The sequence below is a fragment of the Anser brachyrhynchus genome, assembly GCF_964034855.1.
Source record: "Anser brachyrhynchus genome assembly, chromosome: 9".
Taxonomy (NCBI): domain Eukaryota; kingdom Metazoa; phylum Chordata; class Aves; order Anseriformes; family Anatidae; genus Anser; species Anser brachyrhynchus.
Genome location: NC_137703.1, coordinates 14,278,853 through 14,299,177, shown reverse-complemented (window position 1 = coordinate 14,299,177; position 20,325 = coordinate 14,278,853). Strand labels below are relative to the sequence as shown.

The 20,325-nt window shown below is 49.5% G+C and overlaps 1 protein-coding gene across 10 annotated transcripts in view; it reads right to left on the bottom strand.

Moving 5' to 3' along the window:
* GPC1 (glypican 1) overlaps positions 1-20,325 on the bottom strand; it is a 293,355-nt gene that overhangs the window by 9,209 nt on the left and 263,821 nt on the right. For all 10 annotated transcript variants that reach the window (XM_080604912.1, XM_080604905.1, XM_080604907.1 and 7 more), the window contains 2 exons: positions 19,933-20,324; positions 2,111-2,276 (listed from right to left, as the gene is read on the bottom strand). In XM_080604912.1, coding sequence (XP_080461038.1) covers positions 2,111-2,276; positions 19,933-20,324 — 558 coding nt within the window. The remainder of the gene's footprint in view (positions 1-2,110; positions 2,277-19,932; position 20,325) is intronic.

Sequence of the window (20,325 nt, the reverse complement as noted above, 5' to 3'; positions counted from 1 at the left end):
GGACGCCAGACCATGCATAAGCTTCATCAGGATTTAGGGACCTGGCGTTCAGTTACTTGTGACCTCTGATGGCTCCAGTGTGGTCTGCATCCCCTAGGGGACACCAAAAGCTTCCTGGCAGGACAAGGAATCTTGCAGAGCACAGGGGTGGTCCACGTTCATTTAGAAAAGAAAGTGTTTCACGTTCCTGTGGCCTCTCCATATGGAAAAAACACCTGTGATAGCTTCATGTTGATTTTTCTTTTCTGCACAAAGAGGGTCAATTCTCAGGGTCTAGGTTATACTACTATATATACTATATATATATATACACTAACTATAAGTGTATATATATATATATATACACACTAACTGTATAGTATGTAAATGAAGTCATTCATTAGGAGTGATTAATTTTCTGTCCTAAATCCTTATACCTTACCCATCAGCCTGGCATGAGACTGTCACTGCACATGGTGTGATGCTGCAGAAAGCTTATTCAGCATGAGCCCATTCTGCTGATATTATCCATGAGCAATGAAACCACCAGGTGAATTATACCCAGCAGTTGAAGAGAGTACCAGTAAAACATGTCCTTCATCCTACAGCATCCCACAGTGTGTAGGTGCCACGTATGATAACACTTTGAAGCACTGAGGCTTCCCTCTGAGATGCACAGCAGATTTCCTGTGAGCAGGAGTCTGGCCAGCCAGGCCACTAAGAGGGACCATCACACCACTTTAAACTTGCTAGCAAAGTGTTCAGTCTCTGTCCTGTGCAAGCCAGCAGGACTCATCAAGAAAACCCCAAATTACCTTCCATGAGGTTTAGGTGATGTTGTGCAGAAGCACTAGGTCCACAGTGGAAGTATTATGTCAACAAGGAAGGCCTGATCCTGATCCCACCGCTGCCAATGGAACAGCATGCACAATCCTCACAAATATTTTCTCTTTGCTATTCCATGTCTGATGTTCAGGCCTTAACAGCTCTCAGAGAGTGACCAAACTGTGCAAGTAGTAGAGGCGGGATAGCACAAATGCACAGACAATACCAGATCATGCCCACAGAGCTCACAGCCTGTGCTCAGGTCTATAATGTAGGATTTAACAACATGCAAAGGCACAGACTGGGAACAGTATGTATTTACTTTCAGCACTTAGAAAAGAAGAAAACAGGTTTTGCCCATTAGCTTGAGCAAGAATGGAAACAAGGGCCAGAGTTCCTGAGTTAATATACTCTCTTTTCTTGCAACACAGTCTTATGGCAGTACTGATTTCTAAAGCTAAACATGCCATACAAGGCAGAAAAGCTTTTTGTATGCTGGGTAATAACATCTCCTGCAACATTAAAGAGCTTGCAGTCTAACTCTGCTGCCACTCTGGGGTTGTGGTGTCATCTTCAAGACTGTATTTTTTCACACAATTTTAGCCTGAAGATGTGCTAATCTTGAAATACAGACATTTAAATCAAAGGCTGCATCCTCAAATTAGTGATAGATTATATTTGACTACATACCGTAAGGACTTCCTTTAGTTTGACTTGCCCTAATTTGTCAAATTGAAGAAGTAACACTGTCTAGTTAACAAAGGGTCCCCCCCTCTAGTTAACATGGGTCTCCCTCCCATGTACATAATAGGCCTCTTTCCATTTAGAAGTAATTCTGATCCCTTTGCTCTCCACCCATGGAAAAAGTTTATGGCTTCATGTTTCTAGATGACCTCCCAGAGAGGGCTGCCCAGTGCTTCCCATGTGCTCTCACAAATGGTCTCCCATGGATGAGGAGGCAGCTTGGACAGTGTGGTAGCAGGATCTGTCCCTGAGCCTCACAATTTGGGAGGGAAGGACAAACTAGTTGAATGCTGCGTGTAGGCAACCTCTAACAAAGACAGAGAAGATGAAAATGCCTGAACCCTTTGGTAGCCATACCAGCGGCACTTCCTAATGGTATTAAAGCCCAGCAAAATGTCCTGCAATAGCTTCTAGACTTTGGATCACGGGCAGAGAAATAGAAGTGTAAGAGCCTCCTTGAGTGCTTCCAATGGTCCTTTCTTTACTGGCCAAACACTACCTCAGAGAGTTCAAAAGGTGCCGTAAGAGGCGGCTGTGCTGTGGTGCAGTGAGGCCATCTTACCCATCAGGTACTTCCACTCGGTGTTCAGGTCCGCCTGGTTGGCCAGGCAGCCCTTCACGACGTTCAGGCAGTAGTTGTTGCACGGCTTCACGCTGGACATGCCCCGGCAGTGTGGGCAGTACATCAGCTTCATGATGGCGCGGGTGCACTCGTGGCTGAGGGATACCTGGGGGAGACGAATCAGAGTCAGAAACACACGCAGGCGAGGGGGGTGAAGGCGTTGCTCCAAAAGGCAGCGTGGCTTCCCAGGTGTGTGGCCCTGGGAAAGATGAGTCCCCTCTCACCACCTCACCTTCCCCCCCCCCTCCCTCGGTGTCACCCCTCACTGGAGGGATGAGACATCAGAGTCCTGTTGGGGAAAAACAGGGAAAAACTGTAAGTAGGCACCATCATTTTTCCCCGTAACGGGAAAAACTGTTAAGTAGGCACCATCTCCCTTCCAGGCCAGGTCTGCCCCCCAGCAGACAAAAAGGGAACAAGCACAAGCCTGAAACCAAAGAGCCCATTCAGCGTCATCACCACGGCTGAGGGACATGGGGCTCGGCAGCACTTGGCCCCACCACGCCATCACAGCCACGGTCACCATCAGGCATGTTTAAAGGCTGAGCATTGTGGTGGCGAGGTCAGGCTTGTGATAACTGAGCCCGTCCCTCCTGGCACCATGACTACAGGCTCTGGCTGTGTGACCCTGCCACGTGCCCAGCACGAGCCGTGCCCTCCCTGCAGGAAGGATGTTGCTGCAGATGTAGGTGTCCCACCACAAACTGCAGCTCCGGGCTCCCGAGGGAAGCACAGCAGGGGTTGGGACGTGAAAAGTTCTCAGCTGGCATCTTTGGAAAGGAGGATGGTGTTGGAGAAAGATTTGAACAATTCCAAAACTATGGGAAATTTTGGAATCGCCTGCTGTTGAGAGCACTCGACACTGGAAAGAGATTGCTCTCTGGAAGCATCTGAGTAGCTGCAGGACCCGGTGAAGCGGGCCAACACGCATGGTGTGAGCAGCTTGTAGAGCCCGCACGTGCAGCTGATGCTCTTCAGAGGTAACTCTGGGGGTGGCTGCTGCTGCAGTGCTGGGAACGCCCCCTGACCTCTTCACTAATTGTGACAAATACTCAAACACAGCCTTTCAAGCTTCTTCTGGAAGAAGAAATTCTAGGAAGAAAAATCCAGTTCCAAGGCTGAGAGAGAAAACCCTGCAGAGTTCCTCCTCCCCACCCCCCCCCACAAACTGCCTGTGGTGTAACACCTCACCTCCAGTCAGCCTCGGACAAGAGAGGTGGCATGGTGCTGGGCTTTTGTCTGGCAGGAATGCACTAAGATAGCCTCGTGGGGACCTTTTGGGACCAGGATAAGACTTTCTGGGTCTCACAGAGAGAACCCACACTCGGAACACTTCTCCGCCACCAGCACACACCCTGAGATGCTTTTGGATAAACACAGCACTCCCACGCGGCCGGACGGAAACGCCAAGCAAGCCAAGGCTTTGCTCTGCTTTCCAGGAGAGCTTTCTGCTGCGTTTCTGGGACAATTCCCACCGACAGCTGGCGGTGGCTGCGGTGCGGCCCTGCCGCCAGGAGATGGAGGCTTCGTCCCACAGAACCGCAGCAGGGCCACATGCCTCACACCCAGGAGTGAGGGAGAAGGCACCACCGCCTCCCTGAGCTGAGCGGGGACAGCCGGGCAGAGGGACAGGCGAACAGAACAACAGTCTCAGGGCTTTTCTTGTCTCAGGGTTTAAATAGCCATGACTGAACAGTACCTGAAAAGACAGCAGATATGAACGCATTGACTGCTCCCACACTCACTAGTGAAGACCTTCTGAAAGCAAAATATTTACATATAAACCAGGAGGTGCAGCTAGGAAAGGAGCTGCAAGCTCTCCTTCCGCAGAATGAAGACGTCCTGAAGACAACTTTGTCTCGTTGTTTTACAGGCACCCCCCTCTCGGCCTGGCAGTAGCCGTAGAGCAGCACGACCTCGCACAGCGCAGCATGCCCTGGGACCTGCCGTGTCCCATCTGGGCCCCCAGACGAGACGGGGACTTTCAGCAGGAGCAATGGGAACCAGGAGGTGGCCAGCTGGGTCAGATGCTCCCATGTACATGCCTGTCCTGGGTGACTGTGGTGGCACCGCGAGGCCTTCTGAAGTGGAGGAAGCTGACCCACTTTGGCTTGGAAGCAGGACAGTGGGGTTGCCTGCTGCCCGCCCAGGACTCCCCTCTGGGCAGGTGAAGGCTGGCTGTCCAGCAGTGGAGAGGAAAGCCACCAATATTTAGAAAACAAAGCTACTCAGCGCCCTGCCAGATCCCACGGGGGACCCAGAGAGAGACAAGTGACAGATCTTGGATCAGAAAAGCATTTACAACACACTTGGCTTTAAAGCACTGTGTAAACCCAGCAACTGTACTGGTGCTACTCACGTGAATGCAGTGAGGCTGTACCGAAATGAAGCGTGCAGTGCACCCAACAGGCTTTTCCCTGGCATTTCTGCTTGCAGAATTTACTCTGGTCTATTTTTTTTTTTTTGCATTTTTTTCCCAACAAAACAGAAAGGACCTTTGCAACTGGAGGACAGCGCTACCTCGTCCACTGGTGAGTGCCATGGGAGGGACAGTAATTAACCAGGGTCGCCCGAGCCCTGCCATTATCCGAAGGGCCTGCCAGTCTGTCACTCTCCCGAGGTGGCTTTGCCTCCTGGAGGACAGGGGAAGGCCACACTGCCCCGGGCGCAGGGGCACTGCAGTACCTGGGTGAGGTGGCTCCATTCCTGCAGCCTGTCCCCTGAGACGAACAGGCCACATGTCCGCACAACTGCTGCTCCGCTGAACCTGGCAGGGGCCAAGTGTTCAACTTAACCTCTTGGCAGAAAGGATAAGTATTAATTTTTGCAGGTGGAAGAGGCCTGGCTCCATGCCCTTTCTCCAAAGAATTATTCAAGCCACCATTGTTTGCAGCAGCACTCCTTTTTCATAGGCAGACTGCAGAGGTGAACTGAAAACAAAGGGATGAGAGGGCACAAGGAGGAATTTCAGAGAGCATTTTCAGCATGTTTCACTTGGCTGGCACTCAGCTCCCCATCATTCCACCCAGCCCAGCCCATGGACTTTTGCTCCACACAGGGCAGAGGAGAGGGAGGGGATGGGGCTCCCAGAGCTCCTCCTGGCACTGACCCTGCACCGTCCCTCTGTGGGTCTTGGAGCATGTTTCGGAATAGAGCCCTTCACAGCTCTTTAGTCCCTGTTGAAGTAAACTCCCATTTTTTTTTTCAGGTAGCATGTCACCCGCAACAGACATGACAAGTACAGCTGCCCTGATAGAGACCCTTCCAGGGAAGGGTGGGTATTTATTTCCCTTGGCCACTGCTACCAAAGTGTTGCCAGTTCAGTTGATGTGCTCTTGGAAAGCTGGAATGGAAAGCCCTTTGGTGTAGTATGTCCAAAGGGCTTCTCTGGTCTTGCCCCTTTGCCCTAACCAAGAGCTCATTCACCTTTCCCTGCAACTGCTACAGAGCGGCGCAAAGGAACCAACACAACAAGAGGAAAAAATCCAAAATAAAGGACCCCACCCAGCAACACCCTTGTACTCTAAGACACTTCCTTGTTCTGTTTTTTCCCTACAGCCTTCAAAAGGCCCTAAAACATTCTGACCACCTCCCTGCTCAGCAGCTAACAACCTGCTGCAGAGCCCCTCTGCCCTTCCAGCCCTGCAATAACTGATGGATCAATAAGCGACGTCCTCTGTGCAGCACAGGTGGCCTGAAAGCAGAAGCATGCGAACTCTTGCAGATGAAGTGAAAGCTAACATCATGTGTTCATCGTTAATGAGCTGGCACAGCGTGATGACAGTACATGACAGCAATTGCTTTCTCTGAGTACTATCGGTCTGGCCCAGCCTGTGACTTCTGAGGGTGCCTGACTGAGCTCCCACCAGGGCAACTGTCACTACAAGGGGGCTTTCATTAGGTCACTTTGGGAAACACCAAGTCGTCAGGACTCAGAGGCTTTCCCTAATAGCAGCTGACAAGTCAGGCAGGAAAACCAGCAATGCAACCTTGATGCAAGCCCAGCCCTGACATCCCTCCCTCATCTTGCAGCTGGCAGAAGGGCTTGCACAGCTCTGCTCCCTGTCTGACCACAGCACGGAGCTGCAGAGGATGCTGCTTGGTGCAGACCTGCTCCATGTAATTTAGAATCAAAGAGGGACTTTTTGGGGTCAGTGGCGGATGTTTTCCGTAAGTTTCCTGGTGGGAAGCCCTAATTAAAAGACCTGCTTATAAATTGGCTGATACACATGATGCCTGCAAACAAAAAGCAAATGTAAGTTAACCACCTACTCCTACCAAGAATCAGCTGAAAGGCCCAACGTCTTATGTCTTTATGGTGCCATTACTCAAACTGTTCACCTCCACAGAAACCAGACCCACCCACAGCAGTTTAAGGCAGTCCACCCAGACGGCCCCAGGCAGCCAGGATCCCACCTCCTGCATCATCTGATTCATGCCACCGCGTTTACTAAACATGCTGCACATCTTGATATACACATATTATAGCTCATCTTACACAGACATCATTTCCAACTACAGGGTCTCAGTAACAACCTTGATTCTCCATGCTGACATGGCTCTCCTTTAGCTTCAGTGGCACCTATAGTCCCGTCTTAGGTCAATGACCTAGAAACTGCATAAAGATGTCAAGAAGAAATGCACAATACATCGGAGAAGCCATTTACCAAGGACCTGAAAAAAGAACATTACTGAGAGATATGGCTTGGAGCCAGGGCACTCCTCATTCAGTTGTCAGAGATATAAATAAATATGCCAAACAAAGCTAAGCCCAACTTAAAAATACATTTTTTCTATGTCATTGCTCAGTTAAAATCTGTATACTGTATTCTGATCCCAATGACATCAGTGGGTGCGGTCCCTGAAAACCTAAGCCCAGTGATGAAGTGATAACGAAAAAATAATATAATTTCTAAGAAATACCCAAAATGGGGGACAACTTGGTATTGAGCAATGACTCATTTTAATTAAAGCTACTTTACAGCTGGGGATACAGTAGTTGATTTGAGTAGCAATGAGCTAATGCAACGGGAACAGGTGGCTGCTTCATAAAAAGCACCGTTTCACCATCGGCACTGACATTTCAAGGAGCTTGTCATCAGGTATTATCCTGTGACTGCGGCTCGCATCGAGAGCTGAGCTCTGTGCTTTTCCATGGCTACTTTCCAAAGCCTGATGTGCCCATGCGTGGTAGATGGAGCCACCCAAGCAGATGTGAATTGCTGGAGGCAAGCACTTTGCCAGAGCAAAAAATCTCCACAGACTCCCTTGTATCACGTCTGGGGTGGGAGCGGAGCTCGCAGGTTTGCATGGCTTGTGGCACCACTGCACAGCACAGCCGCTGAGCTGGGACTCACCGTGCGACTATTCGGCACCGGCGTTTGCAGAAGAGCCAGCAGGGAATGAGCACATGTGGAGATAATACGACAGAAAATTGAGAACACATAATTCTCAGCATTCAAAGTGGCATTTGTTTCCCTCATTTTTCCTCCTCCTGAGCAATGTTTAAATCAATTACAGTAAAATTAATGACTTTTGCAAGCAATTTGTTGAGAGGATAGGCTGGGGGATTAGTCCCAGGCTGGGTTCCCTGCAACCACAACAGACAGTTTAGAAAACATTCGGCCTGGAAGGCTCCTGACCAAAAAGGCCCCTGCCAGGTAGTTTACTAATATGCTTCCAAGGCAGAGAATCACAGAAATGCAGGGAGCTGAGGGACGAGCAGTCACCTACTCTGTCTCCTGGCACTGAGACATGCTCAAGGAGTACTAAGCTGTCCTTACTATTACCTAAAACATATATTCAGAATAAACTTTCTGAAGGGAAGACGCAGGTGAGGTGAAACTACTTGCAGAATGGGAGAAAGAGCTCAACCACGTGAGGCTCTCCTACAGCAACACCGGAGGGACCGAAAACACCTGAGTGCAGACAGCTCTTGGATCTGCCAAGGCCTTGGTCTCCTTGGGATGTGCAGCAATGGGGAAGCACTCCGGCTGAAATGGGCTAGATTTTTCCAGAGCATAGAAAAAAGCCTTCTTATCCTTCCTCTGAGCCTTTAAAGAACAGCTCAAACTTGTGTTTTTCATGTTCAATCCAAGTCATCCATCTTTGCACAAATACACATGCTCATAGATACTAAAAGCATGTTTTACAGAGCCATGGGATACTCCTCTTGGAACCCCACAATCATCTGTCCTTTTCCCAGTGAATCACCCACACAGGTTATATGTTCATTTTCCAAACAACATCCACGGGTTTGTAGATATCTCAGTGTAAGGTTTGGTGCAAGCCACACGGGGTGTGAAAGCAAGGTGCAATTCCTCCTGGCATGGAACTGGACTGCTCTAAAACTATCACAGTGGAAGTTTTTTTTCACCCTTCGTAACTGGAGCCTCATAGGACAGGTCACAGCGAAGAACAGAGAGATGCAAAGAAAAGCCATGTTTTCTGCTGTTACCTTAATGCCTATGGCTTGGAAAATATTTGAGGGTAACACCCTCACAGAAGGGCCTGTGAAAGTAATGATAGAAGCCTTAAATATTAATGCATTACCATGAGCAGTCTTTCTTTTTTAGCTAAAAGCTGTTACACCAAAAAACGTTTCTTTATTCAAGAAATATTGTTTATTCATTTCTTTATTTCTTTATTCAAGCCAATTATTTTCTGTAAAGGTGCCTGGAAAGACCAAAGAACTAAGTTTGGGATGCAGAGCGGATGGCCCCGGGCACCAGTGACAGCGAGGTGCTGGTGCTGGGACAAGCACATCCAGGGGTTTTAGGGTTTTTTGGATCGAGTACTGATCCTCCTTCCCACTCCCCAGCTTTCTGAGTTCTGGAGAAAGGCTGAAGGAAGCTGCAGGCACCTGGAAGGCCACTTCAGCAGCGGCAGCGTCACACTGCTACCCCCCCAGCACGAGCAGAGCAGGCCTAGCTCTGGCTAGCTGCAAGGGGTGAGCCCAGCTCTGCTGCTCCTGCAGCCCGTGGTAAAGCTCCTTGTGCGCCTGTGAGGAGGTAGGCAGCTCCTTCAGCACCCAGAACCTGTGGCCAAGCTGCAGATGCTTTTGAAATGTTGGCTTCAATCAAGAGAAAAAAAAAAGAAAAAAACAAACAAAAAAAATCCCCACCCAAATCCTTTCTCCTTTTGAAGTCTGACTTAGAAGCAAATGAGAACCTGCAGTTGAGCTGCAATGTGATGGGACTCCTTGGACTTCAGGGGCCTTTAAGTACATCTGAAAGGCATTTAACACCAATAAATGAAGCGCAGCTCTTGCTGCTATTTTCCTACCCCCCTCTCCCATTGCATGTTCAGCCCCAGGCTGCTGGGAGCCATCTGTGCCTTGCTTCCTGAGGGAGGCAGGGTCAGGTGGGGGGGAGAGATCTGGGGATGGAGAGGCCTGCGTGATAAATCCAGTGGGTGCAGGCAGGTTGACTGATGGAAGGAGAAGACCAAGCCAGTCCATAACGCCTCTGGCGGAGGTGTAGCTCTCTTGGCCCTCTCCCCTTGAAACATTTTGCCCCAGGGAGCTCCCTGCGGAGAGTGGTGCTGTCGGTGCTCACCGCGCTGGATCAGGTCCCAGCCTGTCGTGTCCCCTCCTGGCTCTCTCCGCCGAGGAGCAGCACAGATCTGAGGTACACACACAGGCACGTGGACCTGCAGCACCTAGCTGTTGTTCTGACACGACGTGGGGACGGTTGAGGAGAATACAAAATACCAAAATGTCAAATATACGACAAAAGGTGCCTGGACTAACACACAGGTGTATTTTTCCAGGTAGAATATCTAACTGTCTGAATGGCCATTTTAACCTCCAGAAACACCAACTAAACCCAGCAACATCGGGCAGCTTGGGTTCCCAAACCAACCGATGCTTTAAAGCCAGCAAGTTAGAGGCAGCTTTCTAAACCTGAGGCAGGTGCATGTCCTGAGAGCCAGTGGGAGAATGCACCTAGAGCTGGATGCCTCCACAGCAAGACTACAATTTACCGCTGTTCTTGTTCACTACATGTTTTTAAAACTCACCCAGTGACCTGTAGTTTTACAAACCACAAGAAAAGCTCCTGACATGGGGCTGGGATCAGACCGGGCTCTGCTCCCTGTCCCTTGTAGAAGGAGGCCTCGGGCTGAAGGCAGGCGGCTCCATGGGCAGCTGAGTGTGTGGCACCCCTTCCTACCTTCCTGATGGGTATTTTAAAGGCAACCCATGGAAGCAAGGGAAGTTCTTTCTTGCCAGCTACAAAAAAAAACAACAACATTCTGGAGTAATATTTAAGAGAAATCGGGTCAGCTCTTCAATTCACAGATCAGGCTGTGTGCACTGGGAAATGGAGGTGGTTGTTCAGAGCCACTCAAATTACTCCAAACCCCTCAGTCTGAATTGTACTGCTGGGATAAGGTTGTCAGCATGAAAAACAGCAGCTACAAAGAAACGGTGAGCAGGGGAGCAGGTGCTGCCTGGTGTGCCAGGAGCAGAGCCCAGCAGCACGCTACGCAACCACTGCCTTCGCTTCTATACCACGAAGGGCACCTGGAGGACGGGTCTGCAGTCACAGGGGAGCTGCCCGGCTCCATGACTGGGGCTGTCTGCAACGTGGCAACCACATGCTGGGAAGCATTTCATTTTTAGCCTTTCCAAGGAAGGGCTCTTGAGCACTGTGATCAAAAAAAGCAGGGGGGTGCTGTGGTTTCCGTTTCCAGGTGTGCAAGCTGGAAACTGGGGCCTGGCTGCTGTGTGCACGGGGCTGTAAGCAGCCAGCTCACCTGCGCAGGGGCAGACCCTGCTCCCTCCTTCACATGGTCAGCAGCTGCCTTGTGCATATTTGTGCCAGCCCTGATATAATTAGCACCTCGGTGTGTGTTAAATGAACCAAGGTTTCCCATCTTTTAGAATAAAACTCTGTAAGAAACAGCTGCAGGGCTGACAAATATGATTCTTTCGAAGTCTAATGAATTGTATAATCTCTTCAGTCATTATCTCCCTTACACAAATGCACGACAATCAGTCCATGGAGCACGGTGAGTTTTAAGCCTCACCAAGTCCATCACTCAAGATGCATCAACCATGCTTCCAAAACCTCTTTCAGGGATCCCAAAGCAAACAGCCGGGCTGGGGTGCAGCAGCAGGGCAGAGATGACCCTGCAGGTAGTGACCCTCCTGCTTTTCCTCGCTGCGATCAGCTCAGCACAGGGCAAGGGACGCAGAAGATAAAGACTGGTGCCAAAGCTGTGCCCTTCGCGCTCCAGTGAACCAGAGCTGGTGCTGAGCCTGAGGACAGACAGACTGCCTGGCTTCTTCCCTACTCAGGACAGAAGCAAGGCCAGCCCAGCAGCCAAATGGCCATTCTGCAAACTCAAAAAAAAAAAACAGAAAGAAATGAAGGCTAGCGCAACCCAAACGGAGGCAGCTCATTGGGGAGGAGTCAGTCCCAGCTACTCCGCAGCCAGCATCATGGCACCTCCCGCGAGCAGCAATGGTGACTCCCAGCTCCAGCAGGCAGCACAGTCCATGGGGAAACCAGCGCAGAGGACAGGACCTGCAGCCACCTGGGAGGATGCAGGCTTTGGGGTTCCTGTCCAGTGCCCTCCTGTGTACAGACACTAAAACGAATGGAAGATTGATGAGTTTAGATGGCTGGCTGTCACGCTCCTCTCCCTCTGGAGAGAAATCCTGCAAGCCACTGCTGCCTATTCAACACACTCCCTTCTCCTTCCACCTGACACAGTGATTTCCAGCTGGTACAATTTTCAATCCTTTGAGAACCTTATTCAATTGATTTTAACCACCAGATACATATGGGAGACAAGTACCTGTCTGCCTGCGCTATTTCTATTATATCCAGAACACCTACGGGTTTTTATCTCTGAAGGCTTGTGATTTAAATGTAATACTGGATAGAAATACTGGAAAGCAACACCTGAAAAACATAAGGTCATACGTTCAACATTGTGTGCAACCCATGCAGCTCAGTCTGAATCTGCCCAAACAAATCCCGACTTTCTTGCACGACTCTCTCCCTAGCTTTACAGGCAGCAGTGCTGGAAGAGAGCAGCGGGCTCTGAGATGTGTCGGTGGGTCTGCAGCAGCGGCTGAGCCAGGCTGGTTAAAGCACGAAGGCACCTGCTGGCGGGCTGCTGACTCAGGCAAGCATGGCCCGTTTCTGCGGAGCTCTATGAAATCGTTCTGGGAAAGGGACATGAGGCTTCTGGGTTTGCAGAGGGATCTGGCTGACTGGGACTTACATCTGAAACATTTTAAGCCATGCAATCCCAGTTACCAACCACCCAGGGAGGAGGGTTCTCCAGGGAAACATGGGAGACTGCCTTAGAGGCAACCCTCACCTCAGTGGGGAAAGGCAGGTCTGGGCAGGAGGACTGAGTACAGAACCGGTCCCCGAAGTGTAGCAGCTTATTTCAGCCTATAGTGCAAGATGTTCACAGGCAGAGGCATCTAAAGTACCACAGGCTTCCCAGCCACAGGGATTTCAGTCCTCCTCTTCCTGAATACAGCCAGATCTGCCAAGGCTGCCTGTGGCATTTTCCATCCTCTGAATTGCTGCTGGGTCTGGAGGAGCACGAACTTTTAGCACAATCGCTGACCAGCTCATTTGCAGAAAACTCAAAAATCAGTGGTTTGCAATGACAGTATGGAAAAAAAAAAGGAATAATTTTTGATCTAAAATGATTCTCGTTGTGGAAAACTGCAATATCTTTATCCAGACCCCTGACAGTCAAAAGGCAGGAAATGAATCCCCCTCCCAGGAGCTGCTTCCCCTCCTTGGCTAGGATGTGATTTATCAGCGTGCAGCCTAGGCAGTCCTCCCCCCCTGCTCCGGGTTCCTGCTAAAAGTGGCTGCATCCCGTGGGCAGGGGCAGGCACTGTCAATTGTTTGTACCTGGCTGGGACAAGCTGCATGCCACCTCTGTCCCCTCTGGTGATGCCAGCACCCACGGGCCCTGCTGCTCTCCTCTGCCTGCACCCCACGTGAAGATCCCGCAGGGTTCCGTCTCATCCCCCTTCATCTTTTAAGGTCCAAGGCTGAACTACTGGATGAACAGCGTCTTACTAAGACCTGCAGAGCTGTCTATAGGTGCAGGTACTGCAGTCTGAACAGAGGAGGCTTATTAAATCCCAGGAGAGCAACAGATGATCTCTCTGAAGGGAATGATACCTCCCCTGGTGAAAGCAGGTCCCAGGAGAGAGCTTCTGGCTCTACAAAGCAGTACGTCAGCTGGAGAGCGAATTTACTTTGGCATCTAATGGCTCCTTGGGGCTAAGACAGTCTCTGCACAATGGTATCCTGCCGTTGAGTGCCATAACACAAAAACACACCTCTGCCATGAAAGAAATGAACAGCCCCAGAGCAAGAGGTGGGATATCGCTCAGCGAAAAGGAAATAATAAATATTGCCACTTGCTGATGCTCCACCACGGGACAACATTCTCAGAACATTTATTTACAAACAGTAAGCCAACTGGGCTTTATTGTCTTTTCAGGATCAAGGGGAGGGCAATTTTTATAAATATGTAACTTTATTAAAAAAGTGAAAGCCTTTAGGTGAAACAAAGTATTATTTATGGTTGTATGTACTTGCTGCCGATGCTCTGAATAAAGATAAGCCACTGAAAGGATAGAGATGTGTCACTGTGCACAAGGGACAGGAATTCACTGCACTCAAGCTGTTTTAGCAAAGTGATTTCATATCTGTGGGAAAAGAGATTATATTCTTCACTTCATTTTTATTCTGATCAATTTTATGGCTAGTTCACCCAAAAAGCAACTGTAAGTTCAAAGGCAGAAACCAACTATGTCCTTCCAGCCTATGAAAAACCCAAGGTACGAACAATGGCCACAGCCTTAAAGGACAGGAATACCAGGGATGACCATATTGTCTTTGTTAAATTATTGACTTGTTGGAAATGTAAAGCATATTCAGATAATCATTATTTTCCATATGCATCCAGCACACCCATTTAACGATTAAAAACACTTCCAAAAATTCTATTTTTGGGCCTTTTTAATTGGAATTCAATTTCGTTCCAAGCGTAGCTTGACCCACCATGTGTTTAAAAATTACTCATATGGTAAATAGAAAATCTGCCATTTACCTTATACTAACATTAAAGTTTAAAAAAGGAGACTAAAATGTATGGTGAGACACAGTATTGCTTAAATAAAAATGTACTGATAGACGACTTCCATCAGTAAAATCAAATACAGGATTTAGTGAAAAAGCTTATAATTAGTAAAGAAAATCATCATATTTTGTTTCAACCTTGAAGGAAAAATAGCCTTCTTTAAGAACATCTTCTTAGGAAAAGAAATGCAAACAACTCTTAAAACTGATGATTTAAATAAGCTGCTGAAGGGCCTGGGACACAAGTCCTGTGAGGAGTGGCTGAGGGAACTGGGGGTGTTTGGTCTGGAGAAGAGGAGGCTCAGGGGAGACCTCATTGCTCTCTGCAACTGCCTGAAAGGAAGCTGTGGGGAGCTGGGGGTCGGCCTCTTTTCACAGATAACCAGTGATAGGACCAGAGGGAATGGCCTCAAGCTGCGCCAGGGCAGGTTCAGGTTGGAAATGAGGAGACATTTCTTCTCAGAAAAAGCGGTCAGGCATTGGGATGGGTTGCTCAGGGAGGTGGTGGCGTCACCGTCCCTGGGGGTGTTCAAGGAAAGGTTGGACGTGGTGCTTGGGGACATGGTTCAGTGGGTGACATTGGTGGTAGGGGGGTGGTTGGACCAGATGGTCTTGGAGGTCTTTTCCAACCTTAGTGATTCTGTGATTCTATGAACATTATTTCTTCGCTTTTTCCACACTCTGACCCAACATTTGTAGGGTGTCCAGGTCTCCAAGGGGAAGTTGAGGTGTCCAGGCCTCTGGACATCTTCTGACGCGTGGAGCAGCTCTCCTCCCTGCCCTTGGTGCAGCCCCTGCTGCCACGTTGAGATGCAGGAGGCCAGTAATGACCCATATGCAGCCTCCCTGCAATTTGGGGTGCCCCACCGAAAACGAGATCACCTCTGCTACCTGGCCCCATGGCACTTTGTGCAGAAGTCCTGACCTAAGACTTAGACATCTGGGCCATATTGTAATGAGAGCAACAAATAACAAAAGCAGACAGGATACTCCTGTTTATCAGGGTGCATCTCTCCAAAGACTTTCTGCCTTAGTTTTATAAGGGGTTATCTCTCAGCTTTGCTTCCCCTCGAGTCTTATCTCAGTGCACCTGCACCCCATATGTCACAGGGGCACATATTCATGCTCTCATCGCTGAACTTGACGATTGCTCGAACTAAGCGTGGGGTCCCGGAGCAGCAGCTGGCAGCCAAGCCACCCAGCACAAGGCCTTCACCTGTTCAAAGGAAGCTCCGTGTCGCAGCAAATGCTGGTTTTGGATAGGTGCCAATCACACAATGAAAGAAAAGAATACTAAACAAAATGGGGGTATTTGGTCTGTCTTGCCCCAGCAGGCAGTGAAGGCATGCATCGCTGGGGGATCTCCTTACTCTGTGTGCCCTTCATCAGGGATTTTGTGGCTGCTGTTGTTTTGGTAGCTGCCACTTCATGCAGACCATGAAAAATGAATTCCTGTTTTGTAACTGAAGGGAAAACCTGCACTTGGGGCTAACAGACTAGCTACAGAAACACGCAGCCCGAATGTGGTCACAAAGATGTCGCCCCAACACACCCGCCCATCATGGCACAGCAGTTACACCCGAGCCCTGTACCGAGCACATCCATCCCTGTCCTGGCTGCCCCATGAGGGCTGCTGAGAGCAGCCCCAGCTGCCTGCGTGCCCCGGCCCCCTCCCGCAGCCGCTGTGCAGATGGCAGAGCTTCCGCTGCTGTCAGCGTGGGGCCAGGTTGGTGGCAGGAACCACAGCATTAAAAGCTTTAGATCTTGGTGTCGGAGCCTGGAGTTCGTCAGGGTGACTTTGCCTTAAAAGCTAGGACAGCAGTAAAGATGAAAAACGTTCTTGCCATTTTCTCTCCCGCTGCCCTCCATCTCTTCATCCCTGCAGGATGCAGAGCGCCTGCTGCCCGCACACCGTCCCTGCTCCCCGCCCCGAGCAGCCCCACTCGCAGGCAGTGTGCGCACACGGGCCTGAAGCCACGGCTTCCTATCAGCCCGGGCAGCGGGAGGCTGAGGAAGAAGTGCCCCTGGGGCTGCCCCTGGGGCAAGGAGGAGAGGCAGCAAAGATTAAAGAAATCTCACAAAATCCTGCTTGTCTTTCAGTCTGGGCAGACTCTTCCCCATTTTAAGACATGTGGCGAACAGCTTCAGTCTTTCAATGGGATAACTGCCTCTGCAGTATTCTGCAAGAGGACCTGGGCTATTGGTAGGATGCAGGTGACAAACACTGACTTGAAACTGTCTGAGCTGCTGAAACCAGGAGGACTGCAGATGAATCTGCTTCAGACGGATCTGGCATGTGGGAAAACACACACACGAGCATGCAGCCTCCCTGTCCCCACCATCCACTGGGCAGGTATCTCCTGAGTGTGTCTGACCCTCTGAAGACGATGTGCAACGTGCACTTGCAGCAACTGTCTGCAGTGCAGACTTCCCTGGCTGCTGAGCAAGAAACACTTTTCTGATCTTAGAGCATTTTTTTCCTTGCTGAGGGCAAGTTGCATGCCAAGGATGTAATTTACTAGAAATCAGTAGCTTTTCTGAGATTTGCAACCATATATGTAAATAAAAACTAATTAATCTATTTTTTTCAGAAGCACAAAGCTGGATAATTTATTTCTGTATGTCCACTTCAACAGGCTGTCCCCAGACTTCCTGACCAAAACACCACTGCTCTGTGAGAAGTTTCAGCTCAAAGAGTTATTTTTAGAGAACACTGCCAGCTGCCAGGAAAGTCTGATCCCAGCCTCTGATCTTGCAAGCTTTCTCTGAATGTCATAATATAAAGCAAGATGAAAAATGACTAAAATCAAAGCCCCAGTTGCAGATCCTGTTTGGATGAAGAGGATGCTCTGCGGCTGCGCTCGCAGGCTGAGCGGGGACAGCTTCGCCCTTTGGGGAGGGCAGAGCTGCTCTCGGCTGCGTAGAGGCTCTGAATCGGGGCAATGAGACAAATAGCTATGAGGTAAAACTTGTAACTCGTCATCAGGACAAACAGAAGGATAATTCATACCTGCTCACTGACAACGGATTTTGCTGAAAATCCCTTAAAAGACAGCACTTGGCTCTTCTTGCTGCTCATGCCCTATATCTCGTGCAGGCATTTGGCCATTCATAAAAATCAACCCGTGTGTCAGCCACAGCACTGGTTTAAGCCATTTGGCACTGGTTTAAGTCAACATCAGGTGAGAGAAAGTGGGTAAATCAGGCTTTTTATTTCAGACATGGCTGAGGGCTACCGGGGCAGCCACAAAATGAATTTCCCACCTCAGCATTCTCATCCCCCATTGCCTTAAGTAAACCTGTTCCTGAAGACAGGGAAAATGGGCCAGTTTTGGCCTTCATTACAAAATGAGCTCTGAGGTTTCCCAACTCAGTTCCTGCAGATTGTGTTACAACAGCAACGTGCTGGGTTAACTGCAAGCCCAGGGAGTGCTGCTGCGAGAGGAGCAGCCAGGAGGAACAGGGTGGGATGCCCTGGGAGAGCAGGGAGGCAGAAGGAAGAGGAGTATCTGCCCTTTGCTCTGAGTCCAGTGACAGGTCATGTTCCTCCATGTGCCACGTGGTAGGTGAGCCAAGGAGGATTCAGAAAAAGAGGGCCAGAATTGAAATTCTACAGAAATTCTGCGTAGAGACTGGGGGATGAGACACTAGCAAGCAGCCCCGCGCAGAAGGATCTGGGGGTTATGGTTGATAGCAAGCTGAACATGAGCCAGCAGTGTGCCCTGGCAGCCAGGAGGGCCACCCGTACCCTGGGGTGCATCAAGCACGGCACTGCCAGTCGGTTGAGGGAAAGGATTGTCCCGCTCTGCTCTGCGCTGGTACAGCCTCACCTCGAGTACTGTGTGCAGTTCTGGGCACCACAGTACAAAAAGGACATTAAACTGTTGGAGCGTGTCCAGAGGAGGGCTACAAGGATGGTGAAGGGACTAGAGGGGAAGACGTATGAGGAGCGGCTGAGGTCACTGGGCCTGTTCAGCCTGGAGAAGAGGAGGCTGAGGGGAGACCTCATCGCGGCCTACAGCTTCCTCGCGAGGGGGAGTGGAGGGGCAGGTGCCGATCTATTCTCTTTAGTGACCAGAGATAGGACCCGAGGGAATGGTGTCAAGCTGAGGCAGGGGAGGTTCAGGCTGGACATCAGGAAGAGGTTCTTCACCAAGAGGATGGTCGCGCACTGGAACAGGCTCCCCACGGACGCAGTCACGGCACTGAGCCTGTCAGAGTTTAAGAAGCGTTTGGACTGTGCTCTCAGTCATATGGCCTGAGTTTTGGGGCAGACCTGTGTGGAGCCAGGAGTTGGTCTCGATGATCCTTCTGGGTCCCTTCCAATGCAGGATATTCTATGATTCTATGAAATCCCATGGGTGGAAAGCCCACATGAAGGTGGGGAAAAAATACTCTGCACATCCATATCTTGGGTCCTTCCCTTCCACTGACACCAAGACTGCAGTTGCCCTACTGGTCTGCTTTACCCACTGCACTTGGCAAAAGGCAGTCACGCATGGCAAGCTGGAATGCTGTCATTCAGAGGATTTATGAAAAATCTTTTACTTTGGTCTCTCTGAAATTACACCATTCTCCTCTTTTATCTGTCTTAAGTGTCAGGAGAGTGTGATGTTAATGAGATGTACAAAGGCTTTTGGGTAGCCGAACGGTTTTATAGTCCCACATTGATAAATTAAAGCATTTGTCACTGTTACTACATTAATGTTTCTTCCTGAGATCAAAGTCTGGATTTGCTGCATCAAATAGTACCGTCCTCTGCTACACATTACCTTCCAAGGAAATTAATTGTGATTCCATATTTTTACATTCACAGTTTAATCACACCCTGATTCTCATACCTGCTGACTGCCATCTCCACATGCAGTATGCAAGTCATTTTTTAGTATGGATTTTCTCTTTGCTACTTGTGTGAAATGCTTGAATATGTTGTTTCAGGACAATCATCTTCTAGCTATGAAAGGCTGCTTCTGCAGTAAAGAATACAGACGATTTTCCTCCTCCTGAAACCCTGGATTCAGCCATGTTAATTTACATTTATATAGCACCTTTCATCCCTGAAGATCCCAATACACTCTTCAGACTCACCCTTTCTGTACACAGAGGCTGTACAAATATACACGGCTACACAAACAGCCACAGGAATCCTGTCACCAGCCACCGAGACGCATCTCTCTGCACGTATTCCCAGCACACTCTTAGCAAGCCAGTTCTGCATACCCTACATCATATCTCCATCAAGGACGAAACTAAGGCAGTGTGATTTAGAGGCATGTCATTTCCCTGCCAGGGAAATGCGAGGAATCTGGGCAAGCAACGAAACAGCTTTTCAGCCTGGGCGACTGACATCTCCTTGGCACTCTGCCACACAGGTTAAAATGAGGTAAAGTCTGACTTGCGGTGAGTTATACCTTGCTTCTCCAGCGCTTCCAGTGCCTGTAGAGGCCCAGGCTTGCTGCTCCCTTCCACTGATGGGTTACCCTCAGGCAGTTTGTTTTACAAAACTTAAAAATATCTGCTTGCCTTGTAATGAAAACTTAATGGCAAATAAATCCTCCTGTCCCTGACCAAAAGTAGTTGACTGGCTCCAACCAAATTGAGGATGGAGGAGAAGGAAGAACCCCGACATACCTGAGAGACCTTTTTGACCACGTCGCTGCCCACAAGAAAGCCCTGCGCGTAGGAACGTGCTGCGATGAAGGCTCGGGTTGCCTTCACCTTCAGGTCCCTGGGAACTTCCCCAAAGGGTTTGTGCTGCTCTGCATGTTTCACCATGCAGTCTAGATATTCATCCGTGATATGGTACTGGGGGTTCATCAGCTTGAAGAGCCGCTCCAACAAGCGTGTCCAGAACTCATTGAGGGCCTCTTCCAAGTTGATGTTGGAGCCCCGGTAATAGCGGCGTAGTTCACTGTACAAGTCCTTGAAGACCTTCACGTTTTGAGTGTACAATTCTCCGTACAGGCTTGGGAAAGCATCATAAAGGGCTTTTTCTGACTTGTTCAACAAATCCTGGAAATAACC